Source organism: Scyliorhinus torazame, chromosome 7 (assembly GCF_047496885.1).
Source record: "Scyliorhinus torazame isolate Kashiwa2021f chromosome 7, sScyTor2.1, whole genome shotgun sequence".
Taxonomy (NCBI): domain Eukaryota; kingdom Metazoa; phylum Chordata; class Chondrichthyes; order Carcharhiniformes; family Scyliorhinidae; genus Scyliorhinus; species Scyliorhinus torazame.
This window is the reverse complement of record NC_092713.1, coordinates 69,258,799-69,279,121: the sequence shown is the minus strand read 5'-3', so window position 1 is coordinate 69,279,121 and position 20,323 is coordinate 69,258,799. Positions and strand designations below refer to the sequence as shown.

Genomic DNA, 20,323 nt, shown 5'->3' with positions numbered 1-20,323 from the left:
CTGTCGAGGAGAATACTGAGATTCAGTCTACTAGACTAGAAGGGCTTGATGTTCATAAGGAGGAGGTGTTAACAATTCTGTAAAGGGTGAAAATAGATAAATCCCCTGGGCCGGATGGGATTTATCCTAGGATTCTCTGGGAAGCTAGGGAGGAGATTGCTGAGCCTTTGGCTTTGATCTTTAAGTCATCTTTGTGAACAGGAATAGTGCCAGAAGACTGGAGGATAGCAAATGTTGTCCCCTTGTTCAAGAAGGGGAGTAGAGACAACCCCGGTAACTATAGACCAGTGAGCCTTACTTCTGTTGTGGGCAAAATCTTGGGAAGGTTTATAAGAGATAGGGTGTATAATCATCTGGAAAGGAATAATTTGATTAGACATAGTGAACACGGTTTTGTGAAGGGGAGGTCGTGCCTCACAAACCTTATTGAGTTCTTTGAGAAGGTGACCAAACAGGTGGATGAGGGTAAAGCAGTTGATGTGGTGTATATGGATTTCAGTAAAGCGTTTGATAAGGTTCCCCACGGTAGGCTACTGCATAAAATACGGAAGCATGGGATTCAGGGAGATTTAGCAGTTTGGATCAGAAATTGGCTAGCTGGGAGAAGACAAAGGGTGGTGGTTGATGGGAAGTGTCAGACTGGAGTCCAGTTACTAGTGGTGTACCACAAGGATCTGTTTTGGGGCCACTGCTGTTTGTCATTTTTATAAATGACCTGGAGGAGGGCGTAGAAGGATGGGTGAGTAAATTTGCAGATGACACTAAAGTCGGTGGAGTTGTGGACAGTGCGGAAGGATGTTACAAGTTACAGAGGGACATAGCTAAGCTGCAGCGCTGGGCTGAGAGGTGGCAAATGGAGTTTACTGCAGAAAAGTGTGAGGTGATTCATTTTGGAAGGAATAACAGGAAGACAGAGTACTGGGCTAATGGTAAGATTCCTGGCAACAAAGAACAAAGAAATGTACAGCACAGGAACAGGCCCTTCGGCCCTCCAAGCCCGTGCCGACCATGCTGCCCGACTAAACTACAATCTTCTACACTTCCTGGGTCCGTATCCTTCTATTCCCATCCTATTCATATATTTGTCAAGATGCCCCTTAAATGTCCCTATCGTCCCTGCTTCCACTACCTCCTCCGGTAGCGAGTTCCAGGCACCCACTACCCTCTGCATAAAAAACTTGCCTCGTACATCTACTCTAAACCTTGCCCCTCTCACCTTAAACCTATGCCCCCTAGTAATTGACCCCTCTACCCTGGGGAAAAGCCTCTGATTATCCACTCTGTCTATGCCCCTCATAATTTTATATACCTCTATCAGGTCTCCCCTCAACCTCCTTCGTTCCAGTGAGAACAAACCGAGTTTATTCAATCGCTCCTCATAGCTAATGCCCTCCATACCAGGCAACATTCTGGTAAATCTCTTCTGCACCCTCTCTAAAGCCTCCACATCCTTCTGGTAGTGTGGCGACCAGAATTGAACACTATACTCCAAGTGTGGCCTAACTAAGGTTCTATACAGCTGCAACATGACTTGCCAATTCTTATACTCAATGCCCCGGCCAATGAAGGCAAGCATGCCGTATGCCTTCTTGACTACCTTCTCCACCTGTGTTGCCCCTTTCAATGACCTGTGGACCTGTACTCCTAGATCTCTTTGACTTTCAATACTCTTGAGGGTTCTACCATTCACTGTATATTCCCTACCTGCATTAGACCTTCCAAAATGCATTACCTCACATTTGTCCGGATTAAACTCCATCTGCCATCTCTCCGCCCAAGTCTCCAGACAATCTAAATCCTGCTGTATCCTCCGACAGTCCTCATCGCTATCCGCAATTCCACTAACCTTTGTGTCGTCTGCAAACTTACTAATCAGACCAGTTACATTTTCCTCCAAATCATTTATATATACTACAAAGAGCAAAGGTCCCAGCACTGATCCCTGTGGAACACCACTGGTCACAGCCCTCCAATTAGAAAAGCATCCCTCCATTGCTACCCTCTGCCTTCTATGGCCTAGCCAGTTCTGTATCCACCTTGCCAGCTCACCCCTGATCCCGTGTGACTTCACCTTTTGTACTAGTCTACCATGAGGGACCTTGTCAAAGGCCTTACTGAAGTCCATATAGACAACATCTACTGCCCTACCTGCATCAATCATCTAAAGGCAGTGTGGATGAGCAGAGAGATCTCGGTGTCCATGTACATAGATCCCTGAAAGTTGCCACTCAGGTTGAGAGGGTTGTTAAGAAGGCGTATGGTGTGTTAACTTGTATTGTTAGAGGGATTGAGTTTAGGAGCCATGAGGTCATGTTGCAGCTGTACAAAACTGGTGCGGCCGCATTTGGAGTATTGCGTGCAATTCTGGTCGCCGCATTATAGGAAGGATGTGGAAGCATTGGAAAGGGTGCAGAGGAAATTTACCAGAATGTTGCCTGGTATGGAGGGAAGATCTTATGAGGAAAGGCTGAGGGACTTGAGGCTATTTTCGTTAGAGAGAAGGTTAAGACTTAAGGTGACTTAATTGAGGCATACAAGATGATCAGAGGATTGGATAGGGTGGACAGTGAGAGCCTTTTTCCTCGGATGGTGATGTCTAGCACGAGGGGACATAGCTTTAAATTGAGGGGAGATAGATATAAGACAGATGTCAGAGGTAATTTCTTTACTCCGAGAGTAGTAAGGGCGTGGAGTGCCCTGCCTGCAACAGTAGTGGACTCGCCAACACTAAGGGCATTCAAATGGTCATTGGATAGACATATGGACGATAAGGGAATAGTGTAGATGGGCTTTAGAGTGGTTTCACAGGTCGGCGCAACATCGAGGGCCGAAGGGCCTGTACTGCGCTGTAATGTTCTATGTAAGTGGAGATTGATCCTCTCCTTCAGAATCTTCTCCAGTAGTTTCCCAACCACTGACGTGAGACTCACTGGTTTGTAATTCTCTGGCTTTCTCTACAACCTTTCTTAAATAATGGGACCACATTAGCTGTTCTCTGGTCCTCTGGCACCTCCTCCGTGGCCAGAGAGGAATTAAAAATTGGGGTCAGAGTCCCGACAATCTCCTGACCAGCCAACCTCTTTCACTAATGGAATGTGGAAGGATGGAGCTTTCACTCGATAATTCTTCCCTCTCTGCTCTAGATACTCTTCAAACCTTGTGCCTTGATGTGTAACCTAATCCTGGCAGTTCAAGTGGCAGGAACCTGTACACTTTCTTGATGAGATGTGTGGTTTTAATTGGTGGGAGGCATCCTCAAGCCTCAACTGACTAATGCATAAGTTTTCTGGCTTTGAAGAGGAATTTTGAGCAAACAAATTCTATCTATTTGGAATTCTAACTAGCTTGATTCAAAATCCTTAAACATGGTGATCAGTTTCTATCAGTATGTGTCTGGTCAAAACAAATCTCCATTTGCCTTGCTGTGAGATATATGTTGGATAAACTGGAGGAGCAAATTATCAATTGAAATTGAGTGTGTCCTGACCCTAATTCTTGTGTATGGCAAACTTTGATAATTTGTACAAACATTCTTTTGAGCCTTGCTTTCAAGTCACTCAATGCCTTGACTTGAAAATATATCACCGTTCCTTCACTGTCGCTGGGTCAAAATCCTAGAACTCCCTGTGGGTGAATCTATACCACATGGACTGCAGTGTTTCAAGAAGGCAGCTCACCACACACCCTTCTCAAGGGCAATTAAGGATGAGCAACAAATGCTGGTTTTGCCAGTGAAGCCCACATCTTGTAAAAATGAATTTAGAAAAGAAATGATATTGACCTTTTTTGCTCTTTTCATTTTTGAAGATGTGTATGATATTGTAAATCCAATGAGTGCGTTCTGTTCTCCAATGTCCTTTGGGACGGTGTATATTGATCAGAATCCACATATCAAACTAATCAAGTGTGAATATATTTCATAAACGACATGATTATTTTGATTTTATCAATTACAGTATCATGAGCATTTTGGGGAAATATGGAATTGACAAAATTGGATGCCGACTAATCTGCATTTATTTAATGGCCTGATGAAGCAAAATAAACTAGTTTCCGAGAACATTTAAAAAAGAAATCCCTCGCACCAATAAACTCTAATGTGGACTGAAATATTTTGGTAGTTTTTTTTTTAGTTATCATTCAAGTAGATCATCAAGTATGCCATTGGGTAGATCTATAATAAAGCTTGTTTTATGTACTCTACTTCCAAGGAGAATATTTTATATCACCAAGAGAACTTTTAATTTATCACGCTACCTATCTTTTTTTAAATTTTATTCTCCTTTTTCACATTTTCTCCCGCATTTACACCCATCAACAATAAACAATAATCAACAAGATATGTCAATCCCCATAATAACAACGATCCCATCCGCCCACCAACCCCCAAACATCAGCCCGCATGTTTACATAAACAAATGACAAAAAGGAATCAGGGATTACCCATAGTCGTCCCCCCCCCCCCCCCACCAACTAATGTTCGATGTTATCCAGTTCTTGAAAGTGCATAATAAATAGTGCTCATGACTTGTAGAACCCTCCGAGCTTCCCCTCAGTTCGAACTTGACCTTCTCAAGGATCAAGTATTCCAACAGGTCCCCCCGCCACGCCAGGGCACTGAGTGGAAAGGCTGCTCTCCATCCCAGCAGGATCCGCCTTCGGGCAATCAACGGGGCGAAGGCTATGATATCTGCCTCCGCTCCCAATTCCAACCCTGGCTGGTCCGACACCCCGAATATGGCCTCCTGGGGACCCGGGTCCAGTTTCACACGCACCACCTTGGAAATTACCCTAAACACCTCCTTCCAGTACTCCCCTAGCTTTGGACAGGACCGAAACATATGAACGTGATTCCCCCCCCCCCCCCCCTCCCGCAACGCTCACACACATCCTCTACTCCTTCAAAAAAACGGCTCATTCTCGCCCTCGTGAGGTGCGCTCTATATACCACCTTCAGCTGTATCAGCCCCAACCTCTCATATGAGGTGGAGGCATTCACTCTCCGGAGCACCTCACACCAGACCCCCTCCTCTATAACCTCTCCCAGCTCTTCCTCCCACTTTGCTTTGATCCCTTCCAGTGGTGCCTTATCCTCCTCCAAAATAGCTCCGTACACCGCTGACACTGCCCCCTTCTCCAGTCCCCTTGTCGTCAACACCTCCTCCAGCAATGTGGAGGCCGGTTCCTCTGGGAAGCTCTGTATCTCCTTCCTGGCAAAATCCTGAACCTGCATGTACCTAAACACTTCTCCCTGCTCTAGCCCATACTTTGCTTCCAGCTCCCTCAATCCTGCAAACCGACCCCGAAGAAACAAATCTTTTAGCGTCTTAATCCCCTTCACTTCCCATTTCCGAAAACTTCCATCCCACCTCCCTGGCTCAAATCTGTGGTTCCCCCGAATCGGCATTTCCCTTGACCCTAAACCCAACCCGAAGTGTTGGCGAAACTGCCTCCAGATTTTCAATGAAGCTATTATTACTGGACTCCCTGAATATTTCCCCGGAGCTATCGGGAGCGGCGCTGTTGCAAGTGCCTTCAGCCCCGACCCCCTGCACAAACTCTCCTCCATTCTGACCCACTGAGAATCAACCCCTCTGACCCAGCTCCGCACTTTCTCCACATTTGCCGCCCAGTAGTAGTACAACAGGTTCGGGAGACCCAAACCCCCTGCCTGCCTTGCCCTCTGTAGCAGCACCTTTCTCCCCATATGAATGAGGTAATCCTTCCCTCAATCTCCCTGAAAAAAGACTATGGCAGGAAAATCGGTAGGCATTGAAACATAAACCGGAATCGCAGCAACACATTCATTTTAACCGCCTGTACCCGACCTGCCAGTGACAGAGGAAGGCCATCCCACCTTGCCAGATCGGCTTTCACTCTCCCCACCAAACTAGTGATGTTGTACCTGCGAAGCTTCCCCCACTCCCGGGCAACCTGCACCCCCAGATACCTAAAATGAGTCCCTGCTCTACAGAATGGCAGCTCCCCCACCCCCGGCCGAGACACCACAAAGTGCTCACTCTTGTCCAGGTTCAACTTTTACCCTGAGAAAGACCCAAATACCCGCAGTAACTCCAATATTCCTCCTGTCGATGCACTCGATTTCGACACATACAACAGCAAGTCGTCGGCATTGAAGGACACCCCGGATTATTCCTTTCCATGCTCCCGAACGTCTCAATGCGATGGCCAACGGCTCAATCGCAAGTGCTACAGCAGGGGGGGGACATAGGACATCCCTGCCTCGTCCCACGGTGGAGAGAAAAGTATCTTGAACTGATATTATTTGTGCAGACACTCGCCTTCAGTTCCTTATATAATAGCTTTACCCAGTTCACAAACCTTGGTCCAATCCCAAACCGCTCCAGCACTGCCATCAGGTACCCCCATTCTACCCGATCAAACGCCTTCTCGGCGTCCAATGCCACAACTACCTCAGTTTTTTTCCCTTCCGCCGGTGCCATAACAACGTTCAAACCCTCCTAATGTTCGAAAACAGCTGCCTCCCTTTCACGAACCCAGTCTGATCCTCCCCTATCACCTTTGGGAGGCACTCATCCAGCCTATCCGCAAGTACCTTCGCCAACACTTTTGCGTCCACATTCAGAAGTGATATGGGCCGATACGACCCGCACTACATCGGATCCTTATCTTTTTTTAGCAACAGGGAAATCAATGCCTGCCCCACGGTTTGCGGCAACACCCCCTTCACTATCGCCTCCTCAAACATCCCCACAATCAGGGGTGCCAACCTATCCTTAAATTTTTTATAATATTCCACCAGAAACCCATCAGGCCCTGCCACCTTCCCTGACTGCATCCTCCCAATCGCATCCTTTATCTCCTGCTCCACTATTGCTCCTTCTAATGTAGCCCTGTCCCCCTCCCCTAGCCTCGGGTACTCCAACCCATCTAGAAATTCCTGCATCTCACGGTCTCCCCCGAGTGGCTCTGACTTGTACAACCTATCATAAAACTCCTCAAAAACCTTGTTAATCAGCACTGGAGCCACCACCAACTTCCCTGCTCTATAATTCACCTGAAGAATTTCCCTTGCCGCTGCCTCCCTCCGGAGCTGACCTGCTAACATACTTATCTCCATGTTCATAAACTGCACCCCTTGCTCGTCTCAGTTGGCGCACCGCCTTCCTGGTGGACAGTCGGTCGAAGCTCGCCTGTAGTTCCTTCCTCTTCCAGCTTCGCCGGGTCCCCATCCTCTGCATACCTCCTATCTACCTCCAACATCTCATCTATTGCCCTCTGCCGCTCCAACCTCTCCTCTTTATCCACCCTGGCCTTAAACAAAATTACCTCACCTCTCTCCACCGCCTTTAGAGCCTCCCAGATGACTGCCTTTGTCACCTCACCCGTTCAATTGAAACCTACATATTCCTTAATTACCTTTTCAATTTTCTCACAGAACACTTGGTTCCCCAAAAGCCCCACAACCAGTGTCCACCCCGGTCTCTGCGCTGCCCCCTTCTCCAGCACCATAGCCACCCAATGTGGGGCGTGATCTGACACTGCAATTGCAGAGTATTCCGACCCCTTGACTCCAGCCAGCAAAGCCACAAAAAAGTCGATCCGCGAGTATACCTTATGGACCACTGAGAAAAACGAGTCCTCCTGTTCCCTTGGGTGCAGGAACCTCCAAGGGTCCACCCCTCCACCATTAGCCCAGCCAGCGCCTTCGCCCCCCCTGATGGGACCAGCGAGCGCGACCGTGATCTGTCCAACCTTGGCTCCAGCACCAAGTTCCAGTCCCCCCCCCCCCCCCCCCCCCCCCCCCCACAATCAGCTCATGCGTGTCCAAGTCGGGAATAGCCCCAAACACCTTCCTCGCGAATCCCACATCGTCCCAATTGGGACCGTATACACTTAACAGCGCCACTAATCTCCCCTTCAGCGCCCCTGCCACAATCACATATCCATCCCCCTGATCTGCCAGCACCTTCTCCATCTGGAAGGGTACCCTTTTGCTGACCAGCACCGCTACCCATTGAGCCCTTCCATCAAATCCAGAGTGAAACACTTGGCTAACCCAGCCCTTTTTAAGTCTCACCTGGTCCTTCACCCTCAAGTGAGTCTCCTGCAGCATTACGACATCGGCTTTCAAACTTTTAAGATGTGCAAGCACCGTGACCTCTTGACCGGACCTCCTAGCCCTCTCACGTTCCACGTGACTATCCTTACTGGGGGTCTCTCACCCCCGCCACCGTTCTTATCCACCATCATCATACCACAGGGCCCTGCCCCATAAGCCTGACCCACCCCTGTTCATTGTTAACATCGAACCCCTTCCCCCCCGCCCTCCCAAGAACCCCCCCCCCCCCCTACAAAAACATCCCCCAACATCCATCCCTCCACCCTCTCTTGCTCACCTCGTAGGCCAATTGAAGCCTGCTATCCAGGTTCCAATGTCCGCAGTCCTCCTCTCCCCCCACCCCTGTTCACTAACTGACTTTAGTTAGCTAGCGCGGGTGTCTCCCCCCCGCCAAGACCTCTCGCCCCCTTCCACCCAGTCCCAGAGAAAGAAACATCAAAACAAACCCAACTATCCAACCCCTACAATTCACTAACATAACATTTAACCGTTGCAACACAGAACGCCATTAACTTGAACTCTGTAACAATGCAAAGAGAAGTAAATTTCAATACAAATCAGTAAAAAGAAAGTTCTAATATTTGTACATTTTCCAGCCGCTCAAACACAGTCCACAGTCTCACTTCGAGTTCCGCTCTTCACGTCTGTCCCAAGCCTTCTGCCCTCACGAACGCCTCAGCCGCCTCCGCTGTCTCAAAATAAAGTCTTTGGCGTTGTATGTTACTCTCAGCTTCGCCGGGTACACCACACCAAATCGCACCCCCTTGTACAAAGCCGCCTTCACTCGCCCAAACGCCGCTCGTCTTTTTGCCAACTCCACCGTCAAGTCCTGGTAGATCCAAACTGCAGTACCATCCCACAGCACCTCGCGCTCCTGCTTCGCCCAGCTTAATACCTTCTCCTTCATGCAAAACGTATGGAAGCAGATAATTACTGCCCTTGGCGGCTCGTTCACTTTGGGCTGTGGCCTTAATGACCGATGAGCTTGGTCTAGCTCTTACAGAGTGGGGCTCTCGCCCTCCCCCATCAGCTCTGCCAACTTCTTAGCGAAGTATTGCGTTGGCCTTGGGCCCTCTCCCTTCGGGCAAGCCCAGAATTCTCAAATTGTGCCGCCTTGAGCGGTTTTCCAAGTCTTCCAGCTTTGCTCGGAGTCCTCTGTTAACCTCCACCACCCTCCGCCGCTCGTCCCCCATCGAGGTTACCTGGTCGCTGTGTCGTGTCACGGCCTCCTCCACCTCCTTCATCGTCTCGCCCTGCTCTCTCACCTCGGCCGATGCCTTTGCAACCTCCACCCTCATCAGGCCGATTGCCTCCTCCACCAATGACCTCAACACGACCGCCATCTCTTTCCTCAAGGGCTCCATATGCTTCACAAACTGTTTTTCCAGCTCCACCACCATCACCTCGGTCATCTTCTCCACCGTAAGTAGTGCGGCCCCGCCTTGCAGTTCGGCTTCCGCCATCCTGTCAACACTTTTGCTCGTCTTCTCCTTCGGCGGCGAACACGCATTTCCTCCTTTCTTCGACGCTGCTCTTCGCATCCTTTAGCGGCTTATTGTTTTTTATCATCTTTCTTTTCTCCTCTCTCCCCCTTCACCCTCCTGCCCTTCATCAATCTGACATTTTTTTTGAAAAAAAAAGGGGGAGAGAGAAAAAAAAACTTTCACCAAACTTCCTTAAACTCTCTTTCTTTCTCCTCTGCATTCTCCTGGGACCAGGCTTCAACCTTCTTTCTTCTTCCTAGGTGGGAGCCAACTAACGTGGAGCACCCTCCCTACATAGTGCCCTGGCCTCGGGCCTACCGCCTCGGCCTCCTCATAGCTCCGCCCCCGCTGCTCTGACCTGCCGCACCGGGCCCGACGCCTCAGCCCCCGCCGCCCGACACCCGCGCGGGGTTTTTCGCCGGTTTTTAAACCGGCTCCGCTGGCTGCTCGTGGCGGCCCCAAAGGCCGATGGTAGTCGGGGAGTACGTGAGGACTCAGGGATTTCTCCGAAATCGCTGCGAATCGCAGCCACCGGCGGGAGCCCTGCTCGCCCACCATCACGCTACCTATAGGGTAATCAAGGTTCACACAAGTTGTGTTTAAGCAATTTGGAACAGGAGTATATTTTCTGTGCTATCAATTTTGATCTATCATCTTTGCTATTACAGTTTTAAAAAAATCATGATTCACTGTTGTTCTTAATTATCCTTAATGTTCATGTTTCCTAAATAAGTATCTAACTGCCCCTTAAATCTCAATTGACCTTGTGGGCACAATCGAACGACCACGTTGCACCTGAAAAGCAGAGCTACCCGGCTTGCAACACCTTGCAAGATCTAACACAATCTCGTGAGACATTGTAATGTCAATCCTGCCTATTGTGGGCAGGGTCACCTTTGGCAAATCTGCATATTCAAGCGAGACAGCTAGTCATAGAATCCCTACAGTGCAGAAGGAGGCCATTCGACACATCGAGTCTCCACCAACCCTCTGAAAGATCACCCACCCTTGGCCCAAACCTCACACTATCCCCATAACCCCACCTAGGGCCAAATTGGCATATCTTTGGACTGTGGGAGGAAACCGGAGTACCCAGAGAAAACCCACGCAGACGGGGGCTCCAGAGATCGGGATGCCACACTCAGGAATTCCAGTGAGCGGAGCTCCTCAGTACAGAAAATAGGGCCTTGGTCGCGCATTCCCCGCTGAGGCCCGTATCTAACCCAAGTAATATTGATAGCATTGTGTTTCTCGGCGCTGTGAGTGCCGGGAAACAAGCAGCTAAACGCACTCGCTATGGGACTTTGTCCCCATTTAGTTAAATCGAGCCCTGTATCTATGAACATCTCCTGTTTTGATTCCATGTTTTCTCAACCCTTTTGACTAAAACCCTTTGAAGTTTTTATGTGGATTTCTTTTCAGACAACATACCTTTAATTCTAATATCCGGTTTCTTATTTTGGATTCCCCAACCAGAAGGTAGAATCTGCCCCATCTACTCCTATTAATTCCTGTTGTTATTTATAATACCTCAATAAAATCGGAGGTAAATTGAGTACAAATTAAGGGAAATTTATGCTTGTCTTTTATGAATCTGTTTGGGCCACAACTAGAGTATTGTGTCCAGTTCTGGTCATCACACTTTAGGGAGGTGTGCGCCTTTCTTTGAGAGTGCATAGAGGAGATTTATCGGAATGGTTCTGTGATGAGGATACAGAATATATTTACCTGAATTGTTTTGCATTGAGGGATTTTAGCTACAAAGTTAGGTTGGAGAAGTTGGGATTGTTCTCCTTGGAGCAAAGGAGATTGAAGAGAAATTTGTTAGAGGTGTACAAGATTATGTCAGGTTTAGATAAAGTAGACAAAGAAAAACTCGTCCAATTAGCTGATAGAACAAGGACAAGGGAACACAGCCTTTGGGCATGAGATTCAAATGGAATGAGAAGAAGACCTTTTTTACACAGTGAATGGTAATGACTGGGCGGTAGAAGCAGAGACAATGAATGATTTCAGAAACAAATTGGATGAGCATTTGAAGGAAATAAACTTGTAGGGTTATAGGATAGAACGGTGAATAGGGTTGACTGGATTGTTCCACAGAGAGCCAGCATGGGATCGATGGGCAAAATTGCTTACTTTTGTACCATAATGACTCCGTCACTTTACCTAATTTCTATGGCACTTAATTTTAAATTCACCCAATCTCCCATTGTAACTTGGTCTCTTCATTTTGGCTTTCATAATGGTGAATTATCATGGAACTTTCTCCAAGGCAAATATCTAAGGAGTGATGCCAACATTGAAATTATGTAGTCTAAATGAGGTCTGTTCAGCATTCTATTTCTTCCATTCTTGCATATTCTAAACCCCTTGTGACGAATATCACCTGCCTTGCTTCATCTACAGTTGAAACCCTTATTCATGCTTTTCTTGCCTCCAAATTCGATGATTCTATTATTCTGCTGGCCAGTTAGGTCAAATGTAGGGCATTGCAGTTGTTTTTTAAAAATCTTTGAATTTGGGAAAGGGGAAAATTAGATATGATTTCTACTGCTGTTTGTTATTCAGACACCCCAGTTAGAAGCTGGTTGCTGAATGACGACAGAATTATATTCTGATGCTGCAACTAAACAATCTGCCAGAGCACACTGGATTTGATGGTGACGTAGAAAATGCAGAGGGTTCCCACTACACATATTTTGAGAAGAACTGGTGACAAAATTGCAGTGACTTTTTAGTTTGTCTCCCTTAACCTTGCTTGGTCAAGGGATATTTTAACAGACAGATAATTTGTCTACAGTGGTGTTGTATTGAAACTTAGACAGCAAAGTTGAACGTGGATGCAAACACGATATCTGAGTGGCCTCCTGCTATGTTGTAACAATTCTGCGAATCTTTAAAAAACATGTATTTATTGATTTCCATTTGCACTTATAACAAAAGGAGAAAAGATAAGAGAACACAGAAAATATATGCAGGAACAAGAGGCATATTAACTGTCCAAATGGTCGGCTACAACAACCATTCCATAAATTATGTAGAGGTACCCTATTGTATTAAAACATACTAGGGCTGTGATGCCATTGCAGCATTAATAGGGTTTCCCCTTCCCTCAGCCCCCCATTAGCCACTGTTTGATTCCCCTGTATTCGGGGTGATGCCTCCTCTCTTTTTCTCTCCCTCCCTTAATTGCTGGTCACGAACAGGTCCACGAAGGGGCTGGTGAATTGCCTCCATGTATTGTGGAAGCTTTCTTCCGATCCCCTGATGGCAAGTTTTATTTTCTCTAATTTCAAGAATTCTGCTAAGCTGGGCAGCCAGTCCATGGCCTTGGATGGCACTGCTGATCTCCAGCCGAACAGGAGCCTCCAGCGGGCGATCAGGGAGGCAAAGGCTAGGGCGTTTGCCCCTCTCCATAAAAAGTTATGAATTCTGTGATTCTGATTCTATTATATATTAAATATCTAATCTGAGCTAAATTACTGGAACACAAAATGGGTGTTGGTGACAGTCTGTGAGTTTGTGCCCATTGCTACTAAAATGAGGGGCCGGATTCTCAGACCATCCGCACCAGAATTGCGCCCGGTGCAGGGGCGGAGAATAGGCCTTCACGCCTGAAATCCGGCACGATGACGCTTCCGTGGTTCTCCGTGGACCCACCAGACCCCCGCGCGCGGTGGATGCGGCGCAGGTCGGTGGCCTTTGGAACAGGTCCCCGTGGCGATTCTCCGCGGTCGACCGACCGAACACCCACCGTGTGGTTTACATGCGGTACCACCCGGCTGGAGCTGGGACCGGTGGCCGCGGTGGCGGTACTGGTGGGGGGCGGAGGGTATCTGACTCTGGGGGGGGGGGGCCTCAGCGGTGGCCGGGCCCATGATCGGAGGCCACGATCGGCGGGCCATCGCAATCTGGGAGGGACCTACCTTCCTCCGCGCGGGCCCGCTATGTGGCTCCGTCATGTCGGCGGCGCCTGGGCCGAGGTGGGCCGCTGCACGCATGCGCGGACCCGCTTGCAGCCGCTGTGCGCATGCGCGGTCTGACTAGCAGGGCTCCGCTGGTAGCCAGAGCTGCGGGACGCACTGTGGGGCTCTGCTAGCCCCCTGGGAAAATGGAGAATCACCCCGGACCTTCGAGGAAAAAGTCCGGAGTAATTCTCGCCAGTTTTCCAGCAGGCGTGGGGACTTAGTCTCCAGAAGGGAGAATCCCACCCGAGGTCTCTTTTCCATAGCGTGTAGTATCTACCTACATTTGCTTAAATAATGTAAAGGACCATTTTCGTGAATAAATACTTTGTTTTTGCTTGACCACTATGAATATTTATTGCTTCTAATATTTCTAACCAGCAGAGGCTATTGATGTATCGAGGAAGCGTTTTGTGCAAGTAAAAAATGTCAATTTAAAGTGTATAGATTGCACCAACCTAGTTGCATACAAATTGTATTTTCCTTTAGTCACCCAATTAGAGTGTCCTATAATGAGACTGTTCAATCTCATTCATGTCAGTTAGGTCTCATCATGTCAGTTAGGTACTTGATATCCATAGTGAGAAGTAGCTGAAATGGAAATTCTGAGCTGCTGATTTCCAGTAGTGTATCCATCCAATTGTGGCAGTCTGATTCTAGTATTTTTTATATTGACATTTAGTAAACTATGTGTAGAAATAATGGGTCAAACTGCAATATTGCAGCCGTGGAACATGGACTATTAGATTCAACCTACTGCCATGCACGACTGATTAAACAAAATGGTAGAATAAAATTGAGTTGGTAAATTTGACAGGCGATAGTCAATCTGCCAATAAAGTAAAGCTAGAATAAATGCCTAAAATGAGAAAATCACTTGGTGGATTGGTAAGAAAATTTGTTTAAACTGGTGTATCCCTCTGTTTTGATACTTAACAGGTCAAATTTTCACAACTGCTTTCTATTTTCTGTTGTTCCACAGTGATTTGAAGCACACTTTTTAATTAAAAAAAAAAAAAATCCTAATCCTGGGTCAGACTAACTTCTACGAATTCTTTTTAGCTTTTTTTTGTTCACCTTTATTGTGTTTTTCCTAGAATCATGCAGAGGGTTTTAAACGGGTCGAGATCTTGGGATTCAGCAAACAATCCAATTTTTTATCTGTATTTGCTGACTTGATTAAAAAAATTACTCCTTTTTGGCAGGACTGCAGAGCTTGGATCTGATCGATGGTTGTGGGATCGCTTATCTCTATCACTTGCTGTTCATGTTGTTTGACAAGCAAGTAGCCCTGTGTTGTAGCTTCACCAGGTTGACACCTCATTTTTTGGTATGTCTGGTGTTGCTCCTGGCATGCCCTCCTGCACTCTTCATTGAATCAGGGTTGATCCCCTGGCTTGGTAGTAATGGTAGCGTGGGGGAGATGCCGAGCCATGAAATTGCAGATTGTGGTTGAATACAATTCTGCTGCTGCTGATGGCCCACAGCATCTCATGGATGCCCAGTCTTGAATTGCTAGATCTGTTCTGAATCTGTCCCATTTAGCACAATGGAAGTGACACACGATACAATAGACAGTATCCTCAATGTGAAGACGGGTCTCCACAAGGACTGTGCAATAGTCACTCCTACCGATACAGCCATGGATCGATGCACCTGTGGCATGCAGGTTGGTGAGGATGAGGTCTAGTATGTTTTTCCCTCTTGTTGGTTCCTTCACCACTTGTTGCAGACCCAGTCTAGCAGTTATGTCCTTTAAGGCTCGGTCAGTAGTGGTGTTACCGAACCACTCTCAGTGATGGACTTTGGAGTCCCCTACCCAGAGTACATTCACTGAGTGCCCTTGGCACTCTCAGTGCTTCCTCCAACTGGTGTTCAACGTGGAGTACTGATTCATCAGTTGAGGGTGGATGGTGTGTGGTAATGAGCAGGAGGTTTCCTTGCCATTGCCCTGAAGCCATGAGACTTCATGGGGTCCAGCATCGATGTTGAGGATTCCCAGGGTAACTCCCTCCCAACTGTATACCACTGTGCCGCCATCTCTGCTGTGGTGGGGCAGGACAGGATATACCCAGGAATGGTGATAGTGGTGTCTGGGACTTGTGTATGATTCTTGTGAGTATGACTGTATCAGGCTGTTACTTGACTCGTCTGTGAGACAGCTCTCCCAATTTTGGCACAAGCCCTCAAATGTTAGTAAGGAGGAGTTTGCAGGGTCGACAGGGCTGGGTTTGCCATTGTCGTTTCCAGTGCTTGGGTCGATGCCAGGTGGTCTTTCCTTTTTTTGGTGACTTTGCTGCGGTTTGATACAACTGAGGGTTTTGCTGGGCCATCTCAGAGGGCATTTCAGAGTCAACAACATTGTTGTGGATCTGGAGTCTCATGCAGGCCAGACTAGGTAAGGATGGCAGATTCCTTCCCTAAGGGACATTCTCTGTGTACCCGAACAGGTGCCGGAATGTGGTGACTAGGGGCTTTTAGGGGTTTTTCACAGTAACTTCATTGCAGTGTTAATGCAAACCTACATGTGACAATAGGGGCTTTTCACAGTAACTTCATTGCAGTGTTAATGTATGCCTACTTGTGACAATAAAGATTATTAAAAAAATTATTATTATTAGTTCACCAGTTGGGTATTTTTACGACAATTGACAATGGTTTCATGGTCATCATGTTTAATTTCAGATGTTTATTGGATCAAATTCCACCACCTGCCATGGCAGGATTCGAGTCCGGATCCCCAGAGTATTATCCTGGCGCTGTGGATCACCTTCCAGTGACAATACCGCTATGCTACTGCAAGTAGGCGGTTTAGTCTTGAGTATATTAACAGCTAGTCTCAACTATCTACATATATACCATAGAGGGTACAAGTATGGCGCAGCCTCCATCCTGGGTCTTTCCACATTTTACTCCATCTCTAGACTGACTCTGACCCTGGTTTTGAGCATATGCTTTCTTGCATCACTGTGTGGGCAGTATTGTACTCTTGTACCAGACCCACTATTACATCTCCCTCCAAGTCTTTATCCTTTGCATATAGTTATTTTAGTTTACTTCAAGTCTTGCATTATTAAAAGTTTTGTGCAATTACCTTATTGTCACAACCTTAATGCTATTCCAATAGTATTACTTTTACAGAATTAACATTAACAACATTCTCACTACGCTTGATCCCTCCTTCAAGTCCTTGAAGTTAGAGGTTCATGCGGTCTGGAGGCCTGATGGCACTTCCACATTTCATTTGCTGTTCGGTCAGGAGAGTAGTAGGCTCTGGTGGTTCTGGTTCTTGTTAGCTTAAAGGTTGGATTGGCATCTGGGTATGGTTCCATACGTTTCTTCCATTGCCTGATGTTAAGCCACACCTGATTGATCAGCTGATTTGGCGATACATGGTTGTTGTTACTCTTGATTATTTCTTAAAGGTTTGAAGAAAATGGTATTGATCTGCATAACGGTGCTTTTTTCTTTTTCTGTTTGGGCACCAGGAAACTCTAGGCTGAGGAGGGGACGAGAAGAAAATTAAGTAGCATTCTAACCTCTGTTTTTTGTTATTAATGCTACGAGGTTTCACCATCTCTTGTGATTCTGTCATGCTCGCTGGAGGTTGCCATGTGTGGACAGTGGTTAGTGTGTCTACCAACTGTACATTGTAAGGATTCTTCCTGTTGATTCCCTTGTATTTCCCCCTTCTTTATTTTTTGCCGTTATCATTCTGATCCATGAATGCTTAATGGACATATCTTTAAGCTAAGTAGCAGAGTGAATGAGGAATTCAAAAAGTTACAACATAGTATATGGTCCTAGCTTTGAACAACGGCGCTCAGACTCTGTGGCACCCAAGAGATGGGGTGGGACTCTGTTCGATTTGTTGGTTGGTGGCCAATGAATTGGCCAATAAGCTGTATCCTGCCCAGTAACTGGTGGTGATTGGGTCCTGCCTGAGTGGGATGATTCACAGAGACTGAAGGAGTTTGAATGTTTCCATTCATCTGCTGCCCTTGTCCTTCTAGTTGATAGTGATCAATAGGTTGGAAGGTGCTGTCTTTTGAGACTTGCAGCGCATCTTGTAGATGGTACACACTGCTGCCCACTGTGCATCGGTGGTGAAGGGAGTGAATGCTTGTGGATGACCATCACGTAGGCTGCTTTGTCCTAGATAGTGTCAAGTTTCATCAGTGTTGTTGGAACTTCACTCATCCAGGTAAATGGAGAGTACTCCATCATACTCCTAACTTGTGCCTTGTAATTGGTGAACAGACTTTGGAGAAGCAAACAGCCCACTTGTGACATTATGGTGGAGGTACATTATTGATGAAGCAGCTGATAGTAGTTGGGCCTCGGACACTACCCTGAGGAACTCCTGCAGTGATGTCCTGGAGTGGAAATGACTGACCTCCAACAACCATATTCTTATGCAGTCGTATAAATTATCTTGTGTATTTAATGTCAACCAATTCTCTTCCAAACTGTGTCCCTCTAACAATCCCACTTCAGTTCATTAACTGTTGAAGTCTGCCCTGCTTAAATGGAGTCTTTGTACTTTCGTTCTTTTGTGGTGAGTCTGATACCAAAATCTTTTATAGTTGTACACATTTAATTTATTTTAGTATGAAAACTACAATGCCTATGTAATTTGAATTGAATATATTATATTTTTGTAGCTGAATTTAGGAGTGTACGAATTTATTTTTGGTAACTTTTAAATCAACAAATTATTAAGTTAATACACACTAGGGTGCAAAGTGAAAATTGGAAATATCTATTCAGTGTAACAAAATCATCTTGAATCTCAAGTTTTATTTACATTTCATAGAATCCTAGAATTTACAGTGCAGAAGGAGGCCATTCGACCCATCGATTCTGCACCAGCCTTTGTAAAGAGCACTCTACTTAACCCCACACCTCCACCCTATCCCTGTAACACAAAAGCCCCGCCTAACCTTTTGGACACTAAGGGGCAATTTAGTGTGGCCAATCCGCCAAACCTGCACATCTTTGGACTGTGGGAGGAAACCGGAGCACACGGAGGAGTCCCAAGCAGACAAGGGGAGAAAGTGCAAACTCCACACACAGTCGCCCAAGGCCGGAATTGAACCCGGGACCCTGGAGCTGTGAGGCAGCAGTGCTGACCACTGTGCCAATTTTCTAAATGTTTTCTTTTGAAACTTGAACCAATATCACCACAAACTGGAGTTGAAGCACTTCTGAAATGCCATTCCTTTTCACTATTCAATTTAATACAGCTGATTTAAAAATACGAGAGAAAGGATTATTTTGTACTTTGGTAAGGAACTGAAATAAGTAATTGACAATTTTACTTTGATTTGCAATGATATCTAACCCGAGTTGATATTAGTTGGAAAATGTATTTTCTACTAATGGTGAGCTGCAGGTACAGGAGGCACAGGGTGTTTTCATTTCCATTTCTTCTCTTTCCCTCCTTGTGCCCTGCCCATGGGTCAAATCTATTTTTCATATTTTCCTGTCTTTTCTATCTTTGCAGGCATTACATCAGTTGTACTATGATCCAAATATTGACAACAAGAATCTGGCACAGAAATGGCTGATGCAGGCACAAGTATCTCCTCAAGCTTGGCAATTTAGCTGGGCATTACTCAGTCCTAGTAAAGTGCCTGAGATCCAATATTTTGGAGCCAGTGCCCTTCATATCAAGATCTCCCGCTACTGGAATGATATTCCCTCAGATCAATATGAGACTCTGAAATCACAGCTTTTCAATCAAATAGCATGTTTTGCCTCTGGCTCCAAGATAGTGCTCACCAGACTTTGTGTAGCATTAGCATCATTGGCTCTCAACATGATGCCTGAGATATGGCCAAATGCAGTAGGTGACATGGTGAAAATGTTCCAGACTGAAAGTTCAGATGTGGATGGCAAAGCAAGATGTATGGCTTTATTGGAACTACTAACTGTGCTCCCCGAAGAGTTTCAAACAAGTCGTCTGCCTCAGTATCGGAAGGGTGAAGTGCGAAATGCCCTAGCACAAGAGTCTGGTGCCGTCTTTCCTCTTCTACAGCAGCTACTACAGACAGATTCTCCTGTGTTCATCAGTCAGAAGGCTCTCAAGTGCTTCTCGAGCTGGGTACAACTGGATGTTCCCCTCCTGGATTGTGAGTGTTTGATGCAGGCCTCGTTTACATCTCTACAGAATGCTGAGCTTTTTGACACAGCAGTTGAAGCGCTTGTGAATGCTATCTCCCAGCCTGATGCTCAAAGGTAAGGAAGTCACAAGTTCTTATGGGTCTGTTTGTATCTGTAGAGTGAACAAACAAGTTAATATTTCGGATGTAACAAATGATCACACCAAATGGGTTAGCTTGTCCTCTTAGCAGAATGAACAGTCTGCATCTGCGAAGTGCTTCAATCTTTTTTGACTAATGTTCAACATTTGAAGTCATTTTGCTATAAATATTACAAGTTTACCAGGCTAAATTGCCTGCATGATACGTAGTTGCTGGAATTTAAAACTTAGTGCATGTATTAAGTCAACAAGAATTGTGTTTTGTACCAAGTTCTATGTGGCAAACTAAGTTGTGGCCACGTGGCTCCCTGAGGTAGGTGATTTCCATTAGGTTATCTGCCACACAGCTATTAGCAGTTTAAGTTGCACCAGAGTAGTAGCAGATTTTAGCATGCAGGCTATCTACATAAAGGATTAGTACATGACATTGTGGATTGGGAAGAAGTGTGTGGTGTGTATAGGTAATTTGTAGTACTTTTATCGTACCTTTGTAAAGACTTTG

General features: G+C 46.4%; 1 protein-coding gene across 3 annotated transcripts in view; it reads left to right on the top strand.

Annotated features, from left to right (window-relative positions):
* Positions 1-20,323, top strand: part of ipo13b (importin 13b) — a 253,469-nt gene that overhangs the window by 17,062 nt on the left and 216,084 nt on the right. For all 3 annotated transcript variants that reach the window (XM_072510858.1, XM_072510859.1, XM_072510857.1), the window contains exon 2: positions 19,063-19,796. In XM_072510858.1, coding sequence (XP_072366959.1) covers positions 19,063-19,796 — 734 coding nt within the window. The remainder of the gene's footprint in view (positions 1-19,062; positions 19,797-20,323) is intronic.